Source organism: Oncorhynchus nerka, linkage group LG21 (genome assembly GCF_034236695.1).
Source record: "Oncorhynchus nerka isolate Pitt River linkage group LG21, Oner_Uvic_2.0, whole genome shotgun sequence".
Lineage (NCBI taxonomy): Eukaryota > Metazoa > Chordata > Actinopteri > Salmoniformes > Salmonidae > Oncorhynchus > Oncorhynchus nerka.
This window is the reverse complement of record NC_088416.1, coordinates 21,575,004-21,600,120: the sequence shown is the minus strand read 5'-3', so window position 1 is coordinate 21,600,120 and position 25,117 is coordinate 21,575,004. Positions and strand designations below refer to the sequence as shown.

Genomic DNA, 25,117 nt, shown 5'->3' with positions numbered 1-25,117 from the left:
TGTGCACAGAGAAGAACTCATGGCCCACGCAACGCGCCAACAGTGTACATGTTTTATTAATCAGCGGTTGGGCGCAGGCTGCGCGCAAAATTCCCTATCACGTGTTTCCGTTTTCTTGACCCCTGAACTCGGAATAAATTGTTTATTTTTTCTCTCTTTGCACACAAACGTTCTGGCAAAGATACTTGCGCCCTGTTGTGCATGGCTTGTAAAATGATCTTCAGATTTTGCATTTGTTATTGATGCAAAGTTTTGGGGAAATCTATTTTGAATTTAATGCTCCTAACTATTTCATAAATCTTTATTTATTGATGTCTTCTTTGAGAGTGTACATATCAGTGTAATCATTGGGTATATGTGAAAGTATGTGAAAAACAGGCAAGAGACATATACAAATGATACAAAATAAAGATAAAAGACTATGCATAGAAAATGCTTAACAGTCATGCATAATGGAAAAAGATCATCTTCATATACAGTATTGGGAATGGGAACTTTCCTACATTTTCACATGCACAAATCTCTATTCTCTTACATTTCTCTCCTGGTACCCCTCCATCTATAGGCCATAGATAAGATCATTATTATGTAAAAATACTACAGGTTTAGAGAGGTGATCATAAATCAAACTATCAAAGGGGTGCAAGAGAGACAGAGGGATTATATACATTGACGGAAGGAGCAAGGGAACGCAGAAGCTCTAAATAGCAACTGTCAATGACCCATTTTCAAGCCCACCCTTGGCCTCCAACCAACAGATACCTCTCAGGCTGACCCTAGCCCCTATTAATGGACCCTTCTTCATTACAAAGACTGTATGATCAGCAGGATTATAATAGCTCCACTTTGACCTTGGCAACCTCTCCCGAAGAGCTGTATAGAATATGATGGGCCACAAACCACACCCCTTCCCCCACTGGAAATATATGCATCTAAATGTGTTGAAAAAGCCACTCTTTGTATTAATATTGTGTTTCAATGTCATTTAAACACATTTTCACCAAGGTCAATACAAACAAAGCTAGTTTGAAATACCTTCTCAGTTTGCAAGTATATTACAAATATTGAAATCATGTTCTTAACACGGTAAATGGAACATGCAAATCTGGTGTGAAATGTTCAGTTGGGCCAACTCCTTATCACTTCAGTGTTTGCAGATAGGAAGGAATCAAAAAAGAATAAGCAATATGGTAGAACCAATGCGATGGCAGGTAGCCTCGTGGTTAAGAGTGTTGGGTCAATAACCCAAAGGGCACTGGTTTGAATCTCCAAGCTGGCTAAATGAAAAATCTGTTGAGGTGCCCTTGAGCAAGGCACTTAACCCTAGTTGCTTTGGATAAGTGTCTACTCAAATATCCATGTCAAGAGAGTCTATTAAATTTGACTGCAGACACAATGATGTTTATTAGATGTTGATGGCTAACCCTTTCCTAATTCTTCTTGCAAAAAGCACAGCCCTTGAATGGTTTCGAGATGGCTCTGGAAATGGCCCGGAACACCCTGACCAACAGGGGACGTTTACAGGACTCCTGTGCAGGTGCTGGTGGCAGGTCGTCCTCAAGTTGGGGAATGAATGGGACAACATGATCATCATCTGTGATAAGAGAACATTGCAGGATTAGAATTGAACATGGCAAATGTACTTTCATTCTCTCCGACCACAGTCTAAACCAACCAGACGGTAATACATCAAAATGACAGCATCAAGGATTTTGACCTTGGGAAATGTAAGAGTTGCTACAATGTTTGCCTGGCAGCTTGTCAAACTCAGTGGCCTTGATCAGAGAAAACATTATGGGACCAGAGTTGAATAAAACTCAGCATTAAACTCAGTAAAGCTGCATTCACTCTGACCACTGGCCACATCTTGGCAATGCATTAAAAGAAAAGGATCATCATTGTGTGTCGCTTACCCAGCGCAACTCGAGAGGTGCTGAAACGCTGCGAAGGCAGCTCTTTTTGAGGGAGGTGGCTCTCTGGTTCCACTCTGCTCTTGAACACCTGTTGCCGGGTAAATTCATCCTTCCATTAGACACCCCACAATGTCTCACTCTGACCCCATTAGCTTTGGATTCTATTCCAGCCGTAATGAAGGGTAAACCCCCAAACATGCATCTCCATACCTTGATCCTGACCGTTGGCAACTTTGGGCAGCAACTGAACCTCCGGCCCTGGCTCTTCTTCTTCACTCTGGCAGAAGGGACGTGGTGAGTCTCTGTATCGGCAACAGCTGTAGAAGTGCACCTCACAGGCAATGCAGTGTCAGGGTGGTTGGAATGGAGCACAGACATGTACTCAACAACAAAGTCACTGGAGGCCTGGCTAGTGCCGGACCTGTGGGTACTTGTGGCCTGAGAGAGACATCTCTCTGACCTGTGCACAATATCTGGGGGCAAAAGAGATAAAATAATTAAGCTCAGGATTATGTTTTGTATATTTTACAATAATACACAATCTTAAAAATCCAATGAACACAATTGCAATAAAATTATTAAGCTCAAAATGAGTGAATCCTATATGACAGGAGTTAATCAAATTTAGTGCATACTACAAAATAAAATAGATGAAAAGTGTTCATTTCACTTACCATGCACAGAGGTCGCGGCAGACACATCATCGGTCAGCGGGTCCATCGCCTGGCTACTCCCCACCATACAAACCTGAGAGGTTTTAGATGAGACATCCTGGTAGACATCACGGATCGACATCACATGAAGATGATCCTCTTCACCCACATCAGGCTCATCATCTTCTAGTCTGTTCAGAATGGAGTCCAACATCTCCGTGGCCAGTTGACACTTTTCGGCCATCTGCTCGCCCATAGATGAGTGCTCTGAGCCAGCTACTCCGGCCTTGATCACATTCAGAACCTTTGTGAGGATCTTCTTGGCGCTGCGTCTGACTGACTCCTGGCTGACTGCAACTGTTGGGTCTTTGAGGTCATTGTTGGTAGACACTTCCATGTCCTGGATTTTGTCAGCGGTTACATGGGTATCCTGGTGGTCTCGCTCGTTGGTTAGGTGGCAACCAGTGTACAAACTCTCCAGGTTGTCCATAGCTGTGCTGTAAAGTTTCTGGGAGGATAACTGGACCTGTTCCCAGAACTTGCTCCCCCTTGCCCTACTCACCTCAATTGCCTCGTTTAAGTCCACTAGAAGGGACTCAAGAATGCTAGTTGAGGCATCAGCAATGTTCCTTGAGGAAACGTGGGCTGACAGGATGTCCTCGGTCAAAGAAGCATCTCTTATGACCTGAGTCACTACCTGTTGTGCCTTGGCAAGGTATTCTGCCGTTAGGCTGTCGGTCTGGAGGTCAGCAGGACGCTGCTTTTCTCCCTGTGTGGTCACATCCTGTGCAATGAGTGAATGGCTTAGGATAATTGTTTCCTGAACCCTCTCTGATGGTGGGAATGGACAATCAATGAGCAGGGAATGGTAGATGGCAGTGGAAGATATGTCTGGGTGTTCTCTCATAGCCTCCGGCTCCATGATTGCTGAGCGGCCCTGGAGCATCTCACCAATCTCCAGATTGTCGATGCTCTCGACACTCAACGCTAGACGTGCTAGAAGGTTTCCAGCCATCTGGCACGGATCAAAGAACTCCTCTGAGTTGCTGTCAAGCTCTGTTTTTATCACTTGCAGGGCAGTTCTGACTGCCACTGCTGACCGGACACACAGCATCCTTAGGTCGGAGTGGGAGCGAGACAGAGGTGAGTGGTTCGAGGGACCACTGCTGCCCTGTGAGGATCTGGATCCCCGCTCCAGCTCAAACTCAGACATGGAGGCCTTGAGTTTTTGTGCAGCTTTCCGGACCATGTCCCTTGCCACACCATCAATGTCGAGGCCTTCAATCCCTGTCAGAGAGCCAGCGGTCTGGGGCCCGGATAATGCCTGGTTCTCTAGATATCCAAGGGCCTCCAGGGTATCATCGACCACCAAATCCACCAAATCACTGGACATGGCAGTGATTCTGTCATGACTTGGCAGGATATTCTGTTCTGTCAGGGTCCAATTCCACAGGGATCCGCCGTGCATTTCAGCCATTTTCAGCTCGACGGCCCTGGTGATCTTCGCCCGAGACAGGTTCAGCAGGTGGTCGCTGCCTGACTGTCTGGCTGACATCCTGGTCCCTGATCTCTGGAGCACCAGACTCTGCACCTCGGCTGACACCGCTGACAGGAAGTAGGTGAAAGGGGAGGACACCCGAACCTCATGTCCTGTCTGAGCGTTGCTCTTCGCCGCCTGGATGCTGCTGATGGTTGCAACAATGACCTGACCTGCCAGTGGTCCTAACTCGGTCTCAAGCCTCCTCTCAATGTCCAGAGGGGACTTTCCAGACAGCCGAGTGAGCACCATCTGTCCCATGGTATGGCCATTCATTGTGGTTGTGATTGTCCGCAGCATCTGTTCAGCAAACTGACTGCTCGCTGAGCTGATGCTCATTGAAGGAGCTTCGGCTCCCTGACTGGCACCTCCTTTCAGCGCGAGCTGGCCTAGTCTGGCATTGATCTGTTTGATAATGATCTCCACAATGGCCATGATCAGCCTGGTGTCCGCAGACAGAATAATAGGCCTCATCTTCTTCGGTCTCCTCTGGATGGATGGCAGTATGACCTCACTCAGGGACCTGTGGGAGTCTCTGTGAACCTGACTGAAGATGAAGCTGTGAGACAGTCCAAACACAGACCTCAGTGGGTCTGAGCGGGGTCTATCCCAATCCTCTCTATCTCCGTCCTCAGACGTGGAACAATATCTTCTTGGGTTGTCATCCTCTTCCTCATTTTCCAAAGTCTCCTCTGAGCTGAAGAGGGCCCCACAACAGAGATATGGTAACAATATGGTAACAAGATATGACAATAACAAACATTTATGACACAAACACGGGTTTAAAACGTTTTTTGAAAGAAGCAAAGGAATCAAATGAATCAAAAATCCAACTAAAGTCACACAGATGTAGGATCTTCATTTGATCCCCCTATTGCAGGAGAACCTTCCTGCAATGTAGGACATGTAAAACGTGCAGTGTATTTGTTGTTTAAAAAGGCTTATGAATTTTGTAATTTCCACTTTGAAATTTCTGACTTGATTTTCCCTGACAAAAAAAGTATCAACCCCTACAAAACTGTCTATTAATTATAATCCAGATAATAATTCACATTTCCTGTTGCTGCAGGATTATTTTCCTGCTGTAGCAATCTTAAGATCCTACATCTGTATTCAGTGGAAATAAAACATTTTTAGAGAAGTCATTATTTATACACAGTGAAGAAAATAATGGTTTCAACCATTATGGGAAGAAATAAGCTTCTGAGGGGGTACATACGAAAGTGGGGAGGGGAAGGGAGTTGGGTTCCGTGTGCTGGCACCAGTTCTATGGCTAGTGACCTCGCTTGGCCCATGACTTGGCCCAAGGCTGAATCTGACACTGCGGCATATGGAGGCTGCTGTCAGATCTGCTACATTGATTACGACTGAAGACCAGGAGCAGGAAGTTGATGATGATGATGATGATGATGATGATGATGGCGTCCAGGGCAAATCCATGCTGAGATCAAGGGCAGGGATCACCATTGTTGAAGAGGCCTCCTTCACCCATGACACGATGTTCTTGCACTTAGCATAGGCCTCAACTACGGTGAACTGTAAAGTAAAAGAATAGCCGGGAAAGGTTGTTCTAAAATCTAACAAGATCTAACATTCACTTAAGTCTGTCTACATTGTGTTATTAGGCCTATGTCTTTATTACCTAATCCGAATGCCACAACTGAATTGATTAAATAAAGTTATTCAACCCCCCCACCCACCTTGTTTTTGAGATCTTTTTTGAGATTTGAAGCCTGCTCACCAGGTTCCCATTGTCTAGATAGTAGTAGTATTGTAATAGAATATCTAGGCCAGGGATTGGCAACTTTTATGGGGGAGGGGGCCACAAAAAATCTGAAATCATCATGAGGGGCTGCAGTGGCTCGCGGGTCTGCATACCCACATCCATACCCACACATGCAGTCAGAGTTGGCCCTTGCGTTTTGGGGGCCCTAAGTAAAATTTTGTTTGGGCCTGCCCCCCACTTTGCGAGCAAATGATTTTAGCGGAACCCCTCTTGACAGTGGAGAGAAGTTTTCGAGTTCCTTCCTGCAATGTGTAATTGCACCTTGTGAATTCTACTATTCGAACTCTCAACAATAAGTTGAGACCCCAACTGAGTTCCTATTTGTATTATTTATTATTGATCCATGGGCTTACAAAAGAGGATCCGCGGCCGCTAGTTGCCCATCCCTGATCTAGACTGTGTCCCAAATGGCAGCCTACTCCTTAAATAGTGCCCTGCTTTTGACCAGGGCCCATAGGGTTCTGGTCAAAAGTAGGGCACTATATATGTAAAAAGGAACCATTTGGTATGTACCCAGAGCATTTTTTACCATCTTCCTGATGTTAAAAATTCCAGAGCTAACACTAACTCACCCTTTCATGCATATTCTCAGTCAAGAGAATCCATTGCCTGCAAAATGGGTAAATAGATGAGTACTGTTAATTATTACAACTATCTAACTCTTGACCTCTACAGGACTAGCCTATATACATGTACACCACAAACACACCCTCTGATTTGATCTTTGGTCGGTTGCAGAACATACAGCATAGAGAATAGGAGGTAAGTATGGGGAAGACAAAGAGCAACCTACTTCTCAGTCATCTCCTCCCCTGAGAATTTGAGTTCTGAGGAGGAGCTTCTCCGGGCCAAGGACAGGTTGTAATGAAAAGTCTGCTGTGGCTCCCATGTGTTAGATGGGCCGGCTAAGTCCCGATTAGCCTTCTGCATCTCTCTCTCTGCTTCAGTCTCTTGTGACTGAGATGGGCCGGCTGACTCTGGATCAGGCTCCTGCTTCTCTTTCTTCGCGTCAGTCTCTTGTGACTGAGATGGGCCGGCTGACTCTGGATCAGCCTCCTGCTTCTCTCTCTTCGCTTCAGTCTCTCCTGACTGAGATGGGCCGACTGACTCTGGAACAGCCTCCTGCATCTCTCTCTCTGCTTCAGTCTTCTCTGACTGAGATGGGCCGGCTGATTCTGGATCAGCCTCCTCCATCTCTATCTCTGCTTCAGTCTCCTCTGACTGATATGGGCCGGCTGACTCTGGATCAGCCTCCTCCATCTCTATCTCTGCTTCAGTCTCCTCTGACTGATATGGGCCGGCTGACTCTGGATCAGCCTCCTGCATCTCTGTCTCTGCCTCAGTCTCCTGTGACTGAGATTTTACATATCACCTTTCACAAACTCATTAATTAGCCTAAATGATTTATCAATAGGTTATATAACCTTTGACCTCTGACCCCGGGAATGTCATCAGAAAGTCCTCTATGCACAGTGTCACCTTGGCGATCACCTTTACCCAATTACTCACTATTTCTGACTTTGGCAGATGGCAAGACTTATCTTGCCTTTCAAAATGTTTAATATATAAAAATACATCTCTATAAAAAAACAATACCTACCTCAACTTATTTATTCTCTCCAGTAGTATCACAAATTAATGTTTAAAAAAAAAAAAGATAAATAAAGGTTAAATAAATAGATTGCAATTAAAATGCGGGACAATACATTTTCGACCACCAACGAAACCAACCCGATGTCTGAACGAATGGTCAAATGTGATCTGATCTGTTTCAAACATGCTCACGTATGACGTAATAGATATGCATCACAGACGTCATTGTGCGGCAACAGTCAGCAGGTGGCGGCAAAATCTACAATGAAAACAGCCCTTGTCGGGAGTTGTCACAAGCATAAAACATATGTTTCGACCACCACAAGCAGACCTCATCCAAAATATGTAAAGGAAAATTGTTTCATAGTGTGTTTGTAAAATGTGAGCCTCTGATATATTTACACCTACACCTGTTTCTTTGATAAAAAATAAAACATGTCCACCCATTTCAAAACCCACCAACCTCTTGCAACAGATACCGTTTTGGTTAGTGTGCTGATATCAACCATTGTCTAGACTCGAATATTTGACAGCACATGTGGATATCACGCAACCCATTAACTGTGTTGCGCTAGAATGCGCAGAAGAACATGGACGATTAAAAGGCACGCAACATGTCAATCCATTTTTGACCTCGTCCAAGCCCCACCCGTTCACCCAGCAGCCTTTATAAACTAGCTCTCAACATCTTCTCATCCTCACTGATTGTTCCCTTCCCAGAACGGTTGTCTCACGGGTCTTCTGTCAGTCTCAACAACGCAACTCTAAAGGTATGCTGCTTGAATGGTGGGGCCACAACGCCCTTCATTTTGCGTTGAATCACAGCGTTGTGTTTTTACAGTAGTCTTTATCGTTCTATTCCGTTCATGTTTTTTAGGAAGTTGGGGGACGTCGCTTGTGTTCTGCCTTTCGCATTGACGAGCTAGCTAGTATGCCACGCAACGGCGTGGTTCTTCGCCCGTTTCTACCCAACTAAGTTAGCCAGATAATTGACATGCATCGAGTGACTGTTAATTCCCATCCTAATAGTAAACCAATGACTTGCAGTTTTATAGCTAGTGAATTGAAAATGTAACGCGTTAGGTAACACAACCGGGGATGTGCATTTCAGTTTCACCCAACGTGACTGATTTGCGGGGTGAAATTTGCTTATTCACATGGCTAATAAGCTTAGCCTTACAGGTTACCGTAAACCACTTATCTGTTACTATGAACTCCGTTTTAGGTGTGAAGTGCTTTACAATTAAGCTAGACTTTAATCTACTTGGACTTTATTTCGTGTAACGACAGTGGAAAGCCGGGCCATGTGGCATGGCATCTGTACCAAATATGGCCGCTTTCAACAATGGAATGTGCTCAAGTTCATGGCGCTGCTAGCGTCCTTAGCTCGCTTTTGGAAGTTATATTAATGCCGGTGAAACGCACAGATCTGTATTAAATCTGGACGTGGCAAGTTAACCAACTACTTTTCGTTTGCTGTCAAACGCTAGGCCTATTCAACAATCAGTACATCGCGACGCAATAATTAAAGTAACTGCACAATTCGTATGGTTCCGCAGGGTGTGGTTGTGATCTTTGATGACTGTTTTAATACAGGTAAAGGTTCATGAATTTAAAGTGTTTTAATAAGTCCTTGAAGTGACGTTTACAGCGCACAGTTCAACACTGCACTCGCACTGCTGCAGCATCTGTTTGCAGTTGAATGTAGGTAACGTTACTTTTAATATAGCTCAACCTAACACAACTACAGCATGGGGTCACTTTGCGCGACAGTAACTACGCTACAATGCCAGTAAAACAAACTCGTTTGCCCATGTATGAAACATGAGTTGCACATTGGCAACGAAAGCAAATTGTTCATACCAAATACCCCATAGGCGTGGAATGGGCATGTGGGAATACTTTCCGGGGATGGGTGATGAGAATAGATTTGTACTGTCCTTGCCACATTCAGTAGCTACACTGCATCTGTTCACTCCATAGCATTCTAGGTGACATTGAAGCGCTGTACATTGATCAAAGGTTGCGGTGTTGTGCAGTGGCCTGGCTTATTCCAGCTAATTCAGCAATTTAATTTTAAATGGATGTTTTAATCTCCAAGACAACGAACTAGGCAATTTGTCCATTGTTAATGTGTTTCACAGACAGCCCACTCAATATCTAATATCCTCTTCTCTTGTTGCAGCACCATGTCTAACACCGAACGTACCTTCATTGCCATCAAGCCTGATGGTGTCCAGAGGGGACTTGTGGGAGATATCATTAAGCGCTTTGAGCAGAGGGGCTTCAGGCTTGTGGCCATGAAGATGATCCAGGTATGTGAACATCTGTCTAATAGGTTTAACAGCATTTAACTGTGACTATTGATTTTAGGGCCTTTATAAAAATTTTTTGGGGGGTGATTGCAGGCATCTGAGGACCACGTCAAGCAGCACTACATTGACCTGAAGGACATGCCCTTCTATGGCGGCCTTTGCGCCTTCATGCACTCCGGTCCCGTTGTTGCCATGGTAACTATCCTTCTGACACTACGCACAGCCCCTTTGAAAATGCTTGCTCATTGCTAGATGCATAGTGGTTCACTGCTAAAGCCACCGGAACACAATACTTCCAATACTCTTGGTCAGTGGTTGTGACATAATGAATTGTTCTGCTCTCAATGTGCCATTTTACCTTCCTTTGCTTTCAGATCTGGGAAGGCCTGAACGTTGTGAAGAACGGTAGATTGATGCTGGGAGAGACCAACCCTGCTGACTCCAAGCCCGGCAGCATCCGCGGAGACTTCTGCATCACGCTTGGAAGGTATGTGTCCACTGATGCCTGTTTATACAGAATCTGCTTTGGCAAGTACTAAGTGCTCAACCAACAAGCGGTGCAACCTGAAAGTGAGAATCATTGGACAGGAATTTGATGCAATCAGGCTGTAATGCATTTTCTACAATCAACTCGTGTATTAAGAAATGTAATATACCCTGCTGACTGTAGTTCCAATAAACCTCAAGCCCATGATGCGCAGTTGCTGATTTGTTTCATTTTGCCGTTAAAGGAACATCATCCACGGCAGTGACTCCCTCGACAGTGCCAACAAGGAGATCGCCTTGTGGTTCAAGCCAGAGGAGATGGTCGAGTACAAGAGCTGCCAAAATGGCTTCCTGTATGAGTAAATAAAATGGAACTGGAATCGTTTTCTCCTCACCCATCAAACCCATTCTGAATGCTGTCTACCTGGAATTTGTTTAAGTACTTTGAGCACTTAAAAATAATGTCAATAAAAATCATGGTGTAGAATACATGACTCTTCCTAGTGTACTTTGAAACTGTTCAGGGGCTTTGTCAGTAGGGGACTGGGGAAGTTTGATAAAGCATTAATTGGTCATGTCCCCAAGATCTGTTCAGGGCATGTGGGCCTCTAGTGAAGGAGCTTCAATATATTCATAAATGGCAAGGCATGCTATGGAAAATATTTCAATAAATAACTTTGCAAGATGTTATGTACATGTAGTTTAAGGCATTACCCATCAGGGTGTCCTATGGCTTTGCTGAGTACACTCCTGTGATTGGGGGGGGATATCGGAAAAGTGGGCGGTGGCAGCAGTGGGTTGACTTGTCAACCCAATTCCACCGTGTAGGAGGTTCTGAAAGTGTCAATGTGGGGCTTGCCTGATGGGATGTTTTGGTAGACTTTAACTTGGGCCTGTTTGGGCAACAGTTGTGCAGAAAATATTTGCATTGAAATGGTAAGGTATTAACTGTGTTCTGGATGTTAGTTGACAATACCCCAGTTGTCGAAGCCGGCCGTTGCCCTATGCTACATTGGTTAACATGGTAACGTTCACTACATCAGGGGTATTCAACTCACCCTGAGGTTTGGTCTTCTCCCTCAATTGCACCCACCTGGTGTTTCAGGTGTGAATCTGTGATTTGAAGGCACTCCATTTAAATCCAGATTAGATGCATTCATTGGGAAACGCTACTTTACATCTTGACTATATTTTGGGAGGCCCTTTTGTCTACTTCCAGTGTCGGATGAACTTGTGGCTGAAGTGTTTTTGTCCAGTTTGAAATAAATTGGCTTAGGAAACGTTAGTGCATCTTCTAGTATGCTAACAGACACCAGACTTCCAGTCATAGCATGCTAGCATAACATTGAAAGCCAAATGTAATTTGTCACATGCTGAATTCAGGTGTAGACCTTAGTGAATGCAAATAGTCTGAGTAGCCATTTGATTTGATGTTCAGGACTCTTACGGCTTGGTAGAAGCTGATTAGAAGCCTCTTGGACCTAGACTTGATAAAAGCATCCAGTCATAGCATGCTAGCAGATCCCATAGATTTCCAGTCATAGTGCTGGCTCACAAAACAACCTGTAACTTCCTTACTGGACACGCACACATGGTATCTAGGAGTTCATCTGACTCTGGGGAAGGAGATAAAGGACATCAATCCCAAAGTATCCAGTTAATGGTGTGGTTAACAAAATGGACACTAGCTCAATACTGTACTTTTATGCAGTGTAAAAAAAAAAGTTAATTTATTTTACATTAATGCTTTTTCCACAAACATGCAAGATTCATTAAAAATATTAAATGAAAGTAAACAAAATATCTTCAAATACATATTTTTCTAAACTTTTGTTCACAGCACATTTACCATGGAAACCAAGGAACAAAAACTATATACTTGGATGAAGATTTTTTCGTGTTTTGACAGTTAATTCATTACAAATCTTTCATTATAGTTGTATCCAAAATAAGAGAACTGCATTTCTCCACTATGGTCACAGTTTCTGAAAATCATTTCATTCTTAAAAGGTTATGACTTTATCAAATATATGTATATAGCACCAGAATACAAAGACAATATGATGAACAGGTTTCACAATAGAAACAAGCACACATACACACAGACCTGTGTTAGTGCAAAGACCAACTAGTTAAGCACAGGAGGACATGATGTTCACACTGCTGCATGCACATATTTTGGTTTTAACAAACACACCCTATAGTCTTGTTCTTTGATATTGATTATAATATTGAAATAATGCATTTGAAATCAATGAACGTCATGAACAGAACAGTGTAGCCCTATATTGAGTCAATTTGTGCATTTATTTTTTTCTTCATTCAAATACCATGAATTCTCGTGTCTAACATTTGTGTTACAAGGACGACGGAGAAAATGTTTGTCGCCTCAAAACAGTCATGCCATATATTAACATAATATCATGTATATTTACACCATTCGGTCTTTGGTGCACAGTCTGAAGTTTGAGTGAAAGTACAGCTAAAAGCTTATGATCTCACTGTCTCCCAAACCTAATGTAGGGTGAAATTGGGAGCATTTGCAACAGATATGCCTCTGTAACATATATTTAGCTACCGTGTGCCTGTCAAACCTTGTTCATTATTATGACATTTAGGGTAAAATGTAACGTTAGGAGAGTACTGTGATAAGACGTTATTGCTTGACAGTGACCTTAGGCAATCTTTGGCATCACCAAGGTCACCTGAGCTGGTTTACACCAGCCAGCGTGTAAAATGTACATTTTCATTGAGACTGTAATACTAGTTTGAGTTTCACTCAGGACCAGACATTGAAACATACAGTAACAACAGTAAGACAAATCGACAGAGCTAACATTTAACTGAACATTTTTGCAAAAAAAGAAAAGTTCAAAACAAACACCTACACATTATCAAACAGTGACACACAGAAGGGTAATCCTACCTCTAGACAGAATATATGACAAATCCACTTAAAATGGGACCTTGTATCACATCAAATAGGTCTCTCTACATTAGTGAGATGGTTTACCAAGTGACACATTTACTTTAAGACCGATCTTGGACTAAACACATTTTTATTAATACTGTTGACCACATCAATCTCTGAAGTCTAATTTCAGCATGCCAACAGCCAATGACAACACCGTTCTCAATAACCTTAACAACGAAGAAGAAGCCTATAATACAATACGCTAAGATTTCCTGAGAGTAAATTGTCAACCTTACTGGTATATAAAGTAAGACAACGGAGTGCAGTCGTTAGTATATATAGTATGTCAATTATAATCCCTCTTTAATTTCTCATATGGCACAAAATAAATCACCATATCATGTTTGTAAATTGGCTCTGTTATATACTGCATACTTTGTTCATAAATACACATTTAATGTGATATATTTTGTTTTATAAATCAATATTGACATTCATTTAATATCTCCCAATGAAAGGATGGCCTATGAATAAAATGTATGATCATGAGTCAGTGAGTATGACAATTTAGCCCAGGCCTACCAATCACTTACTAGGAAATATGCACACATAGCCGTCAAAGTGATTTAAATTGTAATGAAAAGTCACCTATACGTGTGGTTTGACCAGAATCTGAAAACCTTGCAACAGGAGATTACATTAAAAGTTCTAAAAGAGGTAGAGCAAACAGCATTATGAAGTTTTTCTTTTACAAAGACAGTAAATTCTCTATTCAGATAAAACGTTTCACATGTTGTTGATGGTACAGATGAAACACAGCCCGAACATTACAGTGACTTGAATATTTCCTCTACTCATATTTATAGTATCGCTCTGAATTATGACATAATTCATGTAGAATAATGCTATATGTTAGATATAAAACATTTCACATAGATCTCTATTACTTGACACGAGTCAAGGTTTGCATATCATTGTGTAGTAAACTGTGATAGAACTAAATATTACCACAGTGAATGACCTGTTTTTCATAAGAGTAGAATTGTTTAGATTTGACAAAAAATTTGCCTGCAATCAGCTGGCCAAGAGGAGTAATATTTGTAAACATATTTTAAATAAGGCATGGTAAATATAGTGATAGAAAAGGGTCAACTGAAGATTTGGGGCTCTCCCACATTCTCCCTGGTCATGTCCCAGTGATAGCTGTAAGTAATTATTGGCTATCACACAAATGGAACGCAAGATCCAGAGAATGTGGTAAACTGCTCAAATCTTAGTTGAATGTGCGGAACTGGTATGAAGCTGATTGGTGGTGTTTCTACTTTATATCTGAGTGATTGTTTTATACCAGTAAGGTTTAGTCCATTCAATACCTACATACATACATACACCCTGTTATATATACACAAACATCACACAGTTTATCCATCGAAAGATTACCCTACCTCAATGTAACGAATACGAGAGATGCACAAAAAGATATCGGATTAGAAAAAAAATCGTAAAAAAGCTTATTTTTTTGTTGTTGAAGTACAAAAAACTGAACTGAAACGTAAAGTTATTGTCATTCACGCACCTCTCTTTTCCCCTTTATTCTCTACACACCTCTCCCCGTTTGCGCTGTCTGTTTGGAACTAGTCTTTGAGTCGCTCTGTCCCACGTCTCTATGGGCACAGCTTGAAGCCCCCTAGTGACCTTCCATGTTAATGTTGTGGGGATGCCACCCAGGGCCCATGGTCTCTGGTGCTGTGGAGGGAGAGGGAGGGGACTGGCTCTCCTGCAGCAGTGCCCCACGGAGGCTCAGGTCTCCTGCTTGATGTAGTAGCTGCCGCCGGAGCCATTGCTCTCCAGGTCGGAGGCTGTGCCCTGCGGGAAGGTGAACTCGTCTGCCTCCTGATCCTCCTCCTTCAGCTGCAGCGTCACCCCTTGGGAAAGGAAAGAGGGCCAGTATAGAAGTATGAAAATAAATAGGAAGGAGAGGATGAATTGTAAAACTCAGGAGATAACGGAGAAAATAAGTTGCCTTGTTCAAGATTGTTGATGTTGAGATGGGGTAGAGTACTTAACCTACTACACCATTCTCTTTCAGTAGAGGACATCCCTACCCAACTACCAGGCTTAACATGGGTTTCTAATTTGAGTTCAGTTAGCGGGTTGGTTTAGGTTACCTAGCTTTCCATTGGGGCTGAGTTCCTGGGCTGCCGAGGGAGGCTGTGCAGTCCCAGAGGCAGATGCTGGCGTGGGAGGAGATGGGTAGTCTGGCGGGGTCATGTTCTCGTCTCCAGATAGGTTCCTCTGGGGCACTCCACTCAATACCACCCCCGACAAACTCACTGGTCTCTTACCAATGGGGATCTTCCTCTCTAAAAACCAAGGCAAAGGGTAAAATGGTTGATCAGCTCTTCTGTTACTTTCATGTTTCTTATGCCTTTGCTCTTTTGACGTGTGGCTACTTAAGTGGTATTAATCATCCATGAAGTCAAATTTAAATATTCCAATCTAGGTAAAAATGTCTTAGAAATCTAAGTTATTCAGGAAAATCTAATTAAAAGCTACATAATCAAATAATTTGTCTTTTATTGCAGGCAATGAATATTTTTCTTTAGCCTGAGGTCTAGACCTCTAATAACAGCTTCACACTGGTACGAAAATTAATCCGGTGTAGGAGAGTTTGACTTGGTTTCAATGCTCTGTGTTGGTGTGAATAAATATGCCCGCAGAGCAAGAATCGTGACGAGCCGTGGCGAGTGCAGCTTTGCCCTTAAATAGAGAAAGAAAGAGGGAAGGGGGAGTGTGCATGGGAGGAGGTAGTAACAGGGGAAGCACAGGGGCAGTAATGAGAGGGGGAGGGGGCGAAATGAGGGGATGGATGACCTACTTTTCTTTTGGCCTTTGTACTGCTGGGATTTCTTCTTCTGCTTTGTCACACTCGGAGGGAGCTCTCTAGAGGCTGAAAAAAAGCACAAACCGGAGAACAACTCATTCATTCATACATTCGTGCAGCACAGCTCGTCTCAACTCATTCAAAAAAAGCCAATGCTTTAGCTCATTTGTCCTACATTACTAGAATTTGTTTCAAATTAAAGGTTTGTGTTAAAGTCGCAGTGTTTTGGTTATCTGAACGTTTCTGTGTTTTGGTTAAATGAAGTTTGATGTTTTGACTGTTTCTCTTGGTTGTTTTTGTTTTGCATTTATTGGCAGTGTCAAAGCAGTTCCACCTGTATTGGTAGTTTTGGTTATTTGGGAGATTACAGTCAAGGTAATTTGGATGACCCTAATGAAAAATCTGGCTTTGTTTTCCAAAAGGTTATTTGGGGCTAGACTAGAATTAGAGTTCAGACATTGCACTACGAAAATGTATCTTTGTCCATCTTTATCTTTGTGAATAAATGCTGAAAAATCCCAATAAAACTCACAGAGCACAGCTGGTGGCTGTAGCTGGTAGCCAGTCAGCTGACACCAGCCCACAGGGTAGAGGTCAGGTGATTCACAGTCCACCCACTGATCATACTCGTCCTCCCAGCCGTCAAAATGGATGCGCAGCAGTCTATGTACAATACGTGTCACTGTGGCAACACACACCAGCCGGGGCTCCATCAGGTCCACAGCCTCCAGCTTCATGCCAGGGCGGAACCCATGGTTTGGAACTTCCTTCAGAGTCAAGAAAGAGAAGGGGACATTCAGCTGGTGAACTCAGGGAATTTCTCATAACACTACAAATACAAGCATATGACTTTGTACATTGGTGGGCTACTAGTCTTTCTCAACTTCACTGCACTCAGATGCGCTTGGTCATCCTTATTCGGACGAATATCCTGTAACACCTACACTACTGAGAGAAATCAAGCAATTTGAAAAAGCCAAAGTGCAAAAACAATCAAACTTCAAATAGATGAAATCCAGCAGGTGAAAAAATGTAAAGGGTTACTCAAGACAAGCAAGTAGTTGGTTTTGACAACAAATTCAGTCCAACTAACAAACTGAGAACAAAAGTAAAAGAGCCTAAACGAACTAACAGGCAAAATAGCTAGCAGACCAAAAGCTGAACAAGGTTACCTTGTTAAAGAGCTTCACCGGAGCTGCCACTGAACCCGTTTCCCTGAGGTAGTCAAACCATCTGAATGGGAGTTTTGTGTACCCTGCAGAAAAGACTTACTTATTGAGGCTACAAGTAACAGCAACTGGCTGGCCAATTTAAATAGCCACTGTGAAGTGAGAATCAGTGGTGTGCACTCTCTTGATACTACAAATAAACTCAAATAGACAATTGTGAGGATGCTTTTACCACACAATGTAATGTATTTTAGTATGTACCACGTGGAGGGGTGAGTTCAATTGTGTTGATTTCACAGAATCCAGCAGGAAAGATAGAGGGAGAGGTGGAGTGATAGCAGAACCAGTCAGAACCATCAGCCGCCTCGGAACCATCAATTCCAATCATGAGGTATCCATCCGCCAAGACCTGGAGGAAGAGAAGGCAGGGAGCGTGAATGTGTACAAATCTGTTACATGTGCAAGTTAATTTGTCTTTTATTTCCCTCATTTCTCTGTCAGTCATATTTCACACCACGATTATGAGGCTTACCTTTCTGACAGTAGCAACACAAATAGCTGATAGATTCAGAGGGTCAATAGCCTCCAGCTTCATGCCATCTTTAAACCACTCCCCGCTCTGGTCAACATCCTTCACCTGAGAGAGATTGTGCCACGTATCAAACAAAATGTCAGAGACCAGAAAGATCTGTGAATCAGTCAAGTGGCAGATTGAAACATTCATTTGAACTCACCTTCGCAAAAAGCTGTCCTGGGGCATCTACTTGGCCATCAAGTTTCTTTGAAACATCTGAAACAATAATATCAACATGCGTTTGAAACACCAAAATAAAGAAAGAGCATTCGTCATTAATGGACAACAATCTAATCCTAAAACTCAATATAAATCATACTGAAACAACTAGAATCTTAAAGTGCCTGTAAGTGTTTCATCCATGTTGAACTTTTCAGGATCCTTAGACCCCAAGCAAATCTTTACCCTTATGTGTATGTCCCACGTGCCTAGTCCCATGTGCCCTCCCCACTATGTCACTGACCAGATCTCTTGAAGCGGTGTCCAATGCCGCGGGACCAGCCGATGCTGTGTATCAGTGGGCTGTACATGTGGCACCAGAAGTCGTCGGAGCCGTCCTCGCACTCCTCGTAGACGAGCCGAAGCCGACCTCCGATCACCTGCTCTACCAGGGCCACCCGCGTCCGGCACAGGTGAGTCTTATCCACCACCTCCACACGCATCAGCTTCTTAAAGGGGAACTGCATGCTCTGCTGCACCTGGGGAAGGGTGAGGAGGTGAGGATTCTACAAGGTTACTTGACAATCCTGTTAGGCATTGTAGAATATGTCACTCTACAATAACGCATGTTTGTACTGGTAGTGCCAGAAGGTTATTAGTGTTGCATTTGTGGAAATAATACAAGCATACTCATCTTCTCACATTGATATTTGATGCATGTTTGTACTATGAGTGAGGTGTTGGAGTGTCTTGTGATGTAGAGTTGTAGCTCACCTTGGTGGAGAAATCAATAGGTAGAGTCTTTGCTCCTGTTAGGCATTTCACAAGAAACTCTTTCCAGTTGGTGCACTTGTGCTGAATGGCTAAGGTGAAACAGTCAGACAACATTTGGCAAAGATTAGAAATTATTCTCTCAAACCGGTCAGAAATGATAAATGACTCAACACTTGCAGCACAGCCTACATCCTTATCTTGGCAAAACAAAGTACAGTACTATTCCCTCTGTTAGTCTTACACTTGGGAGGAACCAGGGGCTTTCCTCCTGCTGCACACCACCCCACCGGGTGGATGTCAGGGACACAGATGTTACACCAGAAATCCCTGCCAGAGTCACCATCAAATCCCTCGTACCGTAGCAGTGCCTTAAAGCCTTCGGAGAGAAACACAATGTTTTAAAATGAGGGAAACCACTGAACCTTATTTGTGATTTTCAGATTCTTTTTTTTCTCCTGAAATACCATTACAAATCTAAATCATAGGAGTATTGTGGATGAGAGAAGAATCTATGTTTCCAAGCATTGTGTGTAGGCTAAATCTAAGTGTAACATGTCTGTGTGTAAACAGAGTTTGATGAAAACAATGAATGCAGAGAAAGTACACCGTCATCTATGAATCCAATCAGGTGCATTTTAGAGTGAAGAGGATTCTCTGGGGCTGCTTTGTTACCTGCTAATTTGATAACTCCTGCTATCCAGTACACCTTCATTGGCAGGCCGCTGTCTGTATTGGGCACCTCTACTCTCACCCCTTCTGCAAGGTCACCCCAGGAAGTTCCCATGGGAACCTAAAAGGCAGAGAAGACAACACATGCTGAACACAGAAGATGACATTATCACAATATAAATATGTCCACTCAAAAAGGACAGCTGTTAAAACAACCAAACTCATCATGGCAAGCTAATATTCTTCATCGTCACCTATCCTCACAATTAGTGCAGCTTCAATAATGTAAAAAACAACAAAAACTATGTTGTTTTCATCTCTCTGTTTGATGGCTCAATAAGGATGAGATACACTACCATTCAAAAGTTTGGGGGTCACTTAGAAATGTCCTTGTTTTTGAAAGAAAAGCAATTTTTTTGTCCATTAAAATAACATCAAATTGATCAGAAATACAGTGTAGACATCGTTAATGTTGTAAATGACTTTTGTAGCTGGAAACGGCTGTTTTTGTTATGGAATATCTACATAGGCGTACAGAGGCCCGTTATCAGCAACCGTCACTCCTGTGTTCCGATGCCACGCTGTGTTAGCTAATCCAACTTTATCATTTTAAAAGGCTAATTGATCATTAGGCAGAGTCTTCTAAAATGATCAACTTGGATGTATGTAGATATTCCATTAGAAAATCAGCCGTTTCCAGCAACAATAGTCATTCACAACATAAACAATATCTACACTGTATTTCTGATCAATTTGATGTTATTTTAAATGTTAAAAATTAAAAGTGCTTTTCTTTCAAAAACAAGGACATTTCTAAGCGACCCCAAACTTTTGAATGGTAGTGTATATTCTAACATACTTGCACTGTTGAGTTTCGTTGTACTGGAGCATTAAAAAAAAGTCTGACAGGGTTACAAATCAACACATTCTAATATCTACAAGAATCTACTTCTTTATAACAAACAAGAAAGGCGCAAGCTGTAATTCAATTACTTTGTATTTATTGTAATATTAGTCCCTTAATAAGCACTCATCATGAGAGGCAACCATAGACGCTTGCATCATTCATCCACTGAGCGTAATCTCTACTTTAACATTTACATTTAAGTCATTTAGCAGACGCTCTTATCCAGAGCGACTTACAAATTAAAAAGTATAATGTCAGTTAAGATATACCACATTGGCTGTGTCTACATGTTCTGACTTCCATACACTGTCACTTTTCATCAGCAACCCTTTGGAGTGTTTGAGCTGAGCGTTGCTTACGTGTTTGAAACAGCCGACAGGTGCCCCGTTAATGTCGCCGGTGCCTATGTAGCGTCCCCAATCAAAGCCTTTCACAGGAATCACTGCAACCACCACAAGTATCGTCATGGGAGATATAGATAACAAAAGTCGACTACCTTATTATCATCACCTTCTTTATTTACAGTGAGAAAGACATGAGCTCAATCTAGTCCTAGTAGAATCATCCATAAAGACTGTTGCACCTATACTGTAGTCATTTGTCATTGTTGTCATTTGTAATTGGTAATAAATGCATTTCACGTGTCATGGACTTTTGCGTGGAACTTACCTGTTTTTGACTTGACTTGATTCTGTTGGTTGGCTTGGTACTGGGCATAGGCAGCCAACTTCGCCATGAGAGGCTGCTTCTGTAATACTTTAGCCTTTTTCGTTGGTGGTTTACCCTTTGAAAATAATAATATTGAGAGAGATTGAAGAAGAACCATACAAGCCAGGCAGGTTTCCTTTGTCCAAGGTTTATTCGACAAAAGAAATCATTGCGATGTGTGTAAAGGAAACGGCAGATTATAGAATACATTTTCTAAAGATCAACGACATTTGTATCAGTTCGACTGGGATGGATTTTTTTGTTGTCTAACTTTCTTTATTGTGACAAATTATGATGGAAACTGTTTTTTGAAAAAAGGATTGCCAAATCATTTTGAATGTTTGTGGGGCACATGACGTCGTCACGTAGCCCTAACAAAAACGATCCACTCAACATTTAATTCTAAATATTCATTGCTGACAAATTAAAAATTTCACCGTTGCAATACATTGGAACATGATAATTATTAGAATATGACAAATATTAGTACATTATTGCAGTATATCCATGCTGGCTTTCGCGGGATACCTGAGACATAGGTGGGAGGGCATATAGCCTGTCAGCAATTTATTAATGCTCTATTTGCCTAAAAGGTTCATGTTAACACTTTAACCACTTAATCTGTATTCTTTTTTTGGTGTAACGTCATTACGTCCAGACGTTTTTAATCGACAAAATGGAAACTGTAGCAGGCAACTGTTGCATCTATTTTCTATACAGACTTTCTAAATGTCAACAACAACAACAACAAAAATCACTGGACCAGTTAATGAAAACATAGCTACTTATAGATACATAGAGGATGATACACAGAGGAAGCAATTCAAATGAAATAAACACAACCCGTTTTCACACCTTTTCAATGTCAATTGAACAAACAAAAAAAGAAGATGGTTATAGAGGAACATACAAGGACAATAGAAGTAGACTTAGTGCAGTTTGCATGTTACCTGCAGTCTGGCCAGTATGCTGGCTTTTTTAGAGTTGGATGAGTAACTCCTTGAACAGGATACACTGCAGAAGCGCTTGGTTTTGGAGTAGAAAGCATCTCTCACTCCCACCATCCCACACATCTCACAGGTGGCTGAGGAGAGTGAAACACACACACACACACACACACACACACACACAGGGATACCGAGGTGTGAGTACTGTTCGAAGAGATGGCCATATAATAGAATGCTAAAATCTCAATTCAACCCTGTAATAACACCATCAGCAATTATGTTCAATGGGCAGAGGCAGTCACAGTACTACTAACCCATTCCTGCCTTCCCATCGGGGTAGGTGTAGACCTGGCCGTTGGTCTTGATGATGGGCAGGCTGGCAGGGAGGGAGGGAACCTCTTCATCACTGTCCTCTGAGCTCGAGCTACTGCTGGAATCCTCACTGCAGCTGTCATAGCCATCGAACATCCCAAACGAGTCCCGCCTTTTCCTTTCTGAACGAACAGTCCGTTCAGCCTATAGGAGAGAGGATTGTGTCAGCTAGAGCTAGCACAGCGCAGTCAATGCAGTCTCACTTACCCGCATGCCACGACAGGTGGTTGCATGCATGATAACCTACTGCTGATCATTTTTTTCTGATAAAGGCAAAGCAATCACTGCATCCATAAACCTTGTTAGATAAGCCTACATATAGAGGTCCAAGAGAATATGTAGCCTATGTGCAATGTCTCTATGCAACACAGACAGAATGAAGAGTGAAGGGGACTTTGAAAGTATAACATGTCAATTCAATAGCTACATATCAATTAATTAATCTATGAATAGCACTGCATTGAACCAACATGGAAATTGCTCAGAGCTCAACATGTTAACCAATTATAACCTGTAACACCCACCACCACATATCTGGTGGTAGCTCACTTACCATTTCCACACTAAAACAAGTCTGTTCTCAGTGATCAAAACAGCGACAACATACAGCAAGTAAGCTACATGACAAACACTTTGCACTGCAGTAACAGATAGCTAATGTCATCGATGGTGCACCGCCCCCTTTCTATTCAGAAACCTCTGTTGCCAAAGCACAACATTGAAATGACAGCTGCACGCACTGGCTCATGACCTGATATCCCCAGGAATTAAAGTCTGCAAGAGGCCCCAATACAGCGGCAAAAAATCACTGCAGTGCGGTCTATTTAATATGACGGACCTGCCTTCTTGCAATTGTTTGCTAGTCAGCTAACGTAACGTTAATGGTAGCTGCTGGATCTTTCCCGTTATTCAAGCAGACAAGCTGCCCTAGAATGTTGGGAGGATTGTTGAAGCAGCAGCACAACAGCATGCCAACAACACCGGCTAGCTTTATAAAACAATTGAAAAGCAGGCAATGCTGGAATAAAGCTGTCTGTTTTATTTTCTGCAGCTACAGTAACTATCTGGGACTACTACTGCCTAGCCTAGCTAGCTAAACTAGCTGCTGCAGTCTGACAACCACAACAAAGAAAGGGGAAATAAGACTACACCAGAGATTTACACAGAACACAATAATAGCGCTCACCGTATCTCTTGCGTTTTCCATTAGCCCTTCATGCGGAGCGTTTTCGGGTTTATCTTGATACAGTGGCGAGACAGTGAAGAGAGTAAAGTTAATGTAACCTAATATGCAAAAACAACTCCACTAGCTAGCTAGCATAGCATATCAACAACATTATCATATTTCAAACGCGCAGGCGCGGAGTACAGACGATTTTTGCCAATTGGGCAAGAAATTCTTCTTCATCTTTTTAGCATGCAGGTTTAGCCAAGTGAAAGTACTTTACCGCCATCTACTGTACTGTATGCACATACGTACAGTAAAATGCATCAAAGTAAATATACTACATGGCTGAAAGTATGTCGACACCTGCTCGTCGAACATCTCATTCCAAAATTATGGGCATGAATATGGAGTTGGTCCCCACTTTGCTGCTATAACAGCCACCACTCTTCTGGGAAGGCTTTCCACTAGATGTTGGAACACAGCTGCAGGGACTTGCTTCCACTTAGCCACAAGAGCATTAGTGAGGTTGGGCACAGATTTGGGGCGATTAGGCCTGGCTCGCAGACTGCGTTCCAATTCATTCCAAAAGTTTTCTATGGGGTTGAGGTCAGGGCTCTGTGCGGGCCAGTCAAGTTCTTCCAACCCAATCTCGACAAACCATTTCTGTATGGACCTCACTTGTGCATGGGGGCATTGTCATGCTGAAACAGGAAAGGGCCTCCCCCAAACTGTTGCCACAAAATTAGAAGCACAGAATCATCTAGAATATCATATTATACTGTCGTGTTAAAAATCCCCTTCAGTGGAACTAAGGGGCCTAGCCCGAACATTGAAAAACAGCCCCAGACCATTATTCCTCCTCCATCAAACTTTATAGTCTGCAATATGTATTTGGAAGGTAGCGTTCTCCTGGAATCTGCCAAACAGATTAATCTGTCGGACTGACAGATGTTGAAGCGTGATTCATCACTCCAGAAAAAGCGTTTCCACTGCTCCAGAGTCCAATAGCAGCAAGTTTTACACCACTCCAGCTGAGGCTTGGCATTGTGCATGGTGATCTTAGGCTTGTGTGCGGCTGCTCGGTCATGGAAATCCATTTCATGAAGCTCCCAATGAACAGTTGTGCTGACGTTGCTTCCAGAGGCAGTTTGGAACTCGGTAGTGAGTGTTGTAACCAAGGACAGGCGATTTTTATGTTATGCACACTTCAGCACTCGGCAGTCCCGTTCTGCGAGCTTGTGTAGCCTACCACTTTTTGGCTGAGCCATTGTTGCTCCGAGATGTTTCCACTTCACAATAACAGCACTTACAGTTGAACGGGGCAGCTCTAGCAGGGCAGAAATTTGACAAACTGACTTGGAGGAAAGGTGCCATTTTGTGACGGTGCCATGTTGAAAGTCACAGAACTCTTCAGTATGGGCCATTCTACAGCCAATGTTTGTCCTTGGAGATTGCATGGCTGTGTGCTGGATTTTATATCCCTGTCAGGAACAAGTGTGGCTGAAATAGACAAATCAACTCATTTGAAGGGGTGTCCACATATGTTTGTATACAGTCGTGGCCAAAAGTTTTGAGAATGACACACATAT

General features: G+C 42.7%; 3 protein-coding genes across 3 annotated transcripts; 1 reads left to right on the top strand and 2 right to left on the bottom strand.

Annotated features, from left to right (window-relative positions):
* Positions 1–10: 10 nt before the first annotated feature.
* LOC115110199 (uncharacterized) lies at positions 11–4,974 on the bottom strand. The gene is made up of 4 exons (XM_029635643.2): positions 2,588–4,974; positions 2,124–2,386; positions 1,914–2,001; positions 11–1,594 (listed from the first exon to the last, which is right to left on the bottom strand). Exons 1-4 carry the CDS (start codon positions 4,575–4,577, stop codon positions 1,431–1,433), a joined length of 2,505 nt encoding a protein of 834 aa, XP_029491503.2. The 5' UTR covers positions 4,578–4,974; the 3' UTR covers positions 11–1,430.
* A 3,169-nt stretch (positions 4,975–8,143) lies between these two features.
* On the top strand, positions 8,144–10,772 carry LOC115110214 (nucleoside diphosphate kinase A-like). The gene is made up of 5 exons (XM_029635666.2): positions 8,144–8,252; positions 9,668–9,797; positions 9,891–9,992; positions 10,172–10,284; positions 10,529–10,772. Exons 2-5 carry the CDS (start codon positions 9,672–9,674, stop codon positions 10,644–10,646), a joined length of 459 nt encoding a protein of 152 aa, XP_029491526.1. The 5' UTR covers positions 8,144–8,252; positions 9,668–9,671; the 3' UTR covers positions 10,647–10,772.
* A 1,207-nt stretch (positions 10,773–11,979) lies between these two features.
* On the bottom strand, positions 11,980–23,725 carry LOC115110203 (MBT domain-containing protein 1-like). The gene is made up of 17 exons (XM_029635648.2): positions 23,547–23,725; positions 22,303–22,504; positions 21,992–22,125; positions 21,003–21,117; positions 20,693–20,775; positions 19,430–19,547; positions 18,999–19,133; positions 18,758–18,846; positions 18,288–18,522; positions 17,985–18,040; positions 17,783–17,887; positions 17,512–17,659; positions 17,254–17,336; positions 16,614–16,848; positions 16,076–16,147; positions 15,366–15,560; positions 11,980–15,122 (listed from the first exon to the last, which is right to left on the bottom strand). The coding sequence occupies exons 1-17, from the start codon at positions 23,565–23,567 to the stop codon at positions 14,998–15,000; spliced, it is 2,151 nt and encodes a 716-aa protein (XP_029491508.2). The 5' UTR covers positions 23,568–23,725; the 3' UTR covers positions 11,980–14,997.
* Between the last annotated feature and the right edge of the window lie 1,392 nt (positions 23,726–25,117).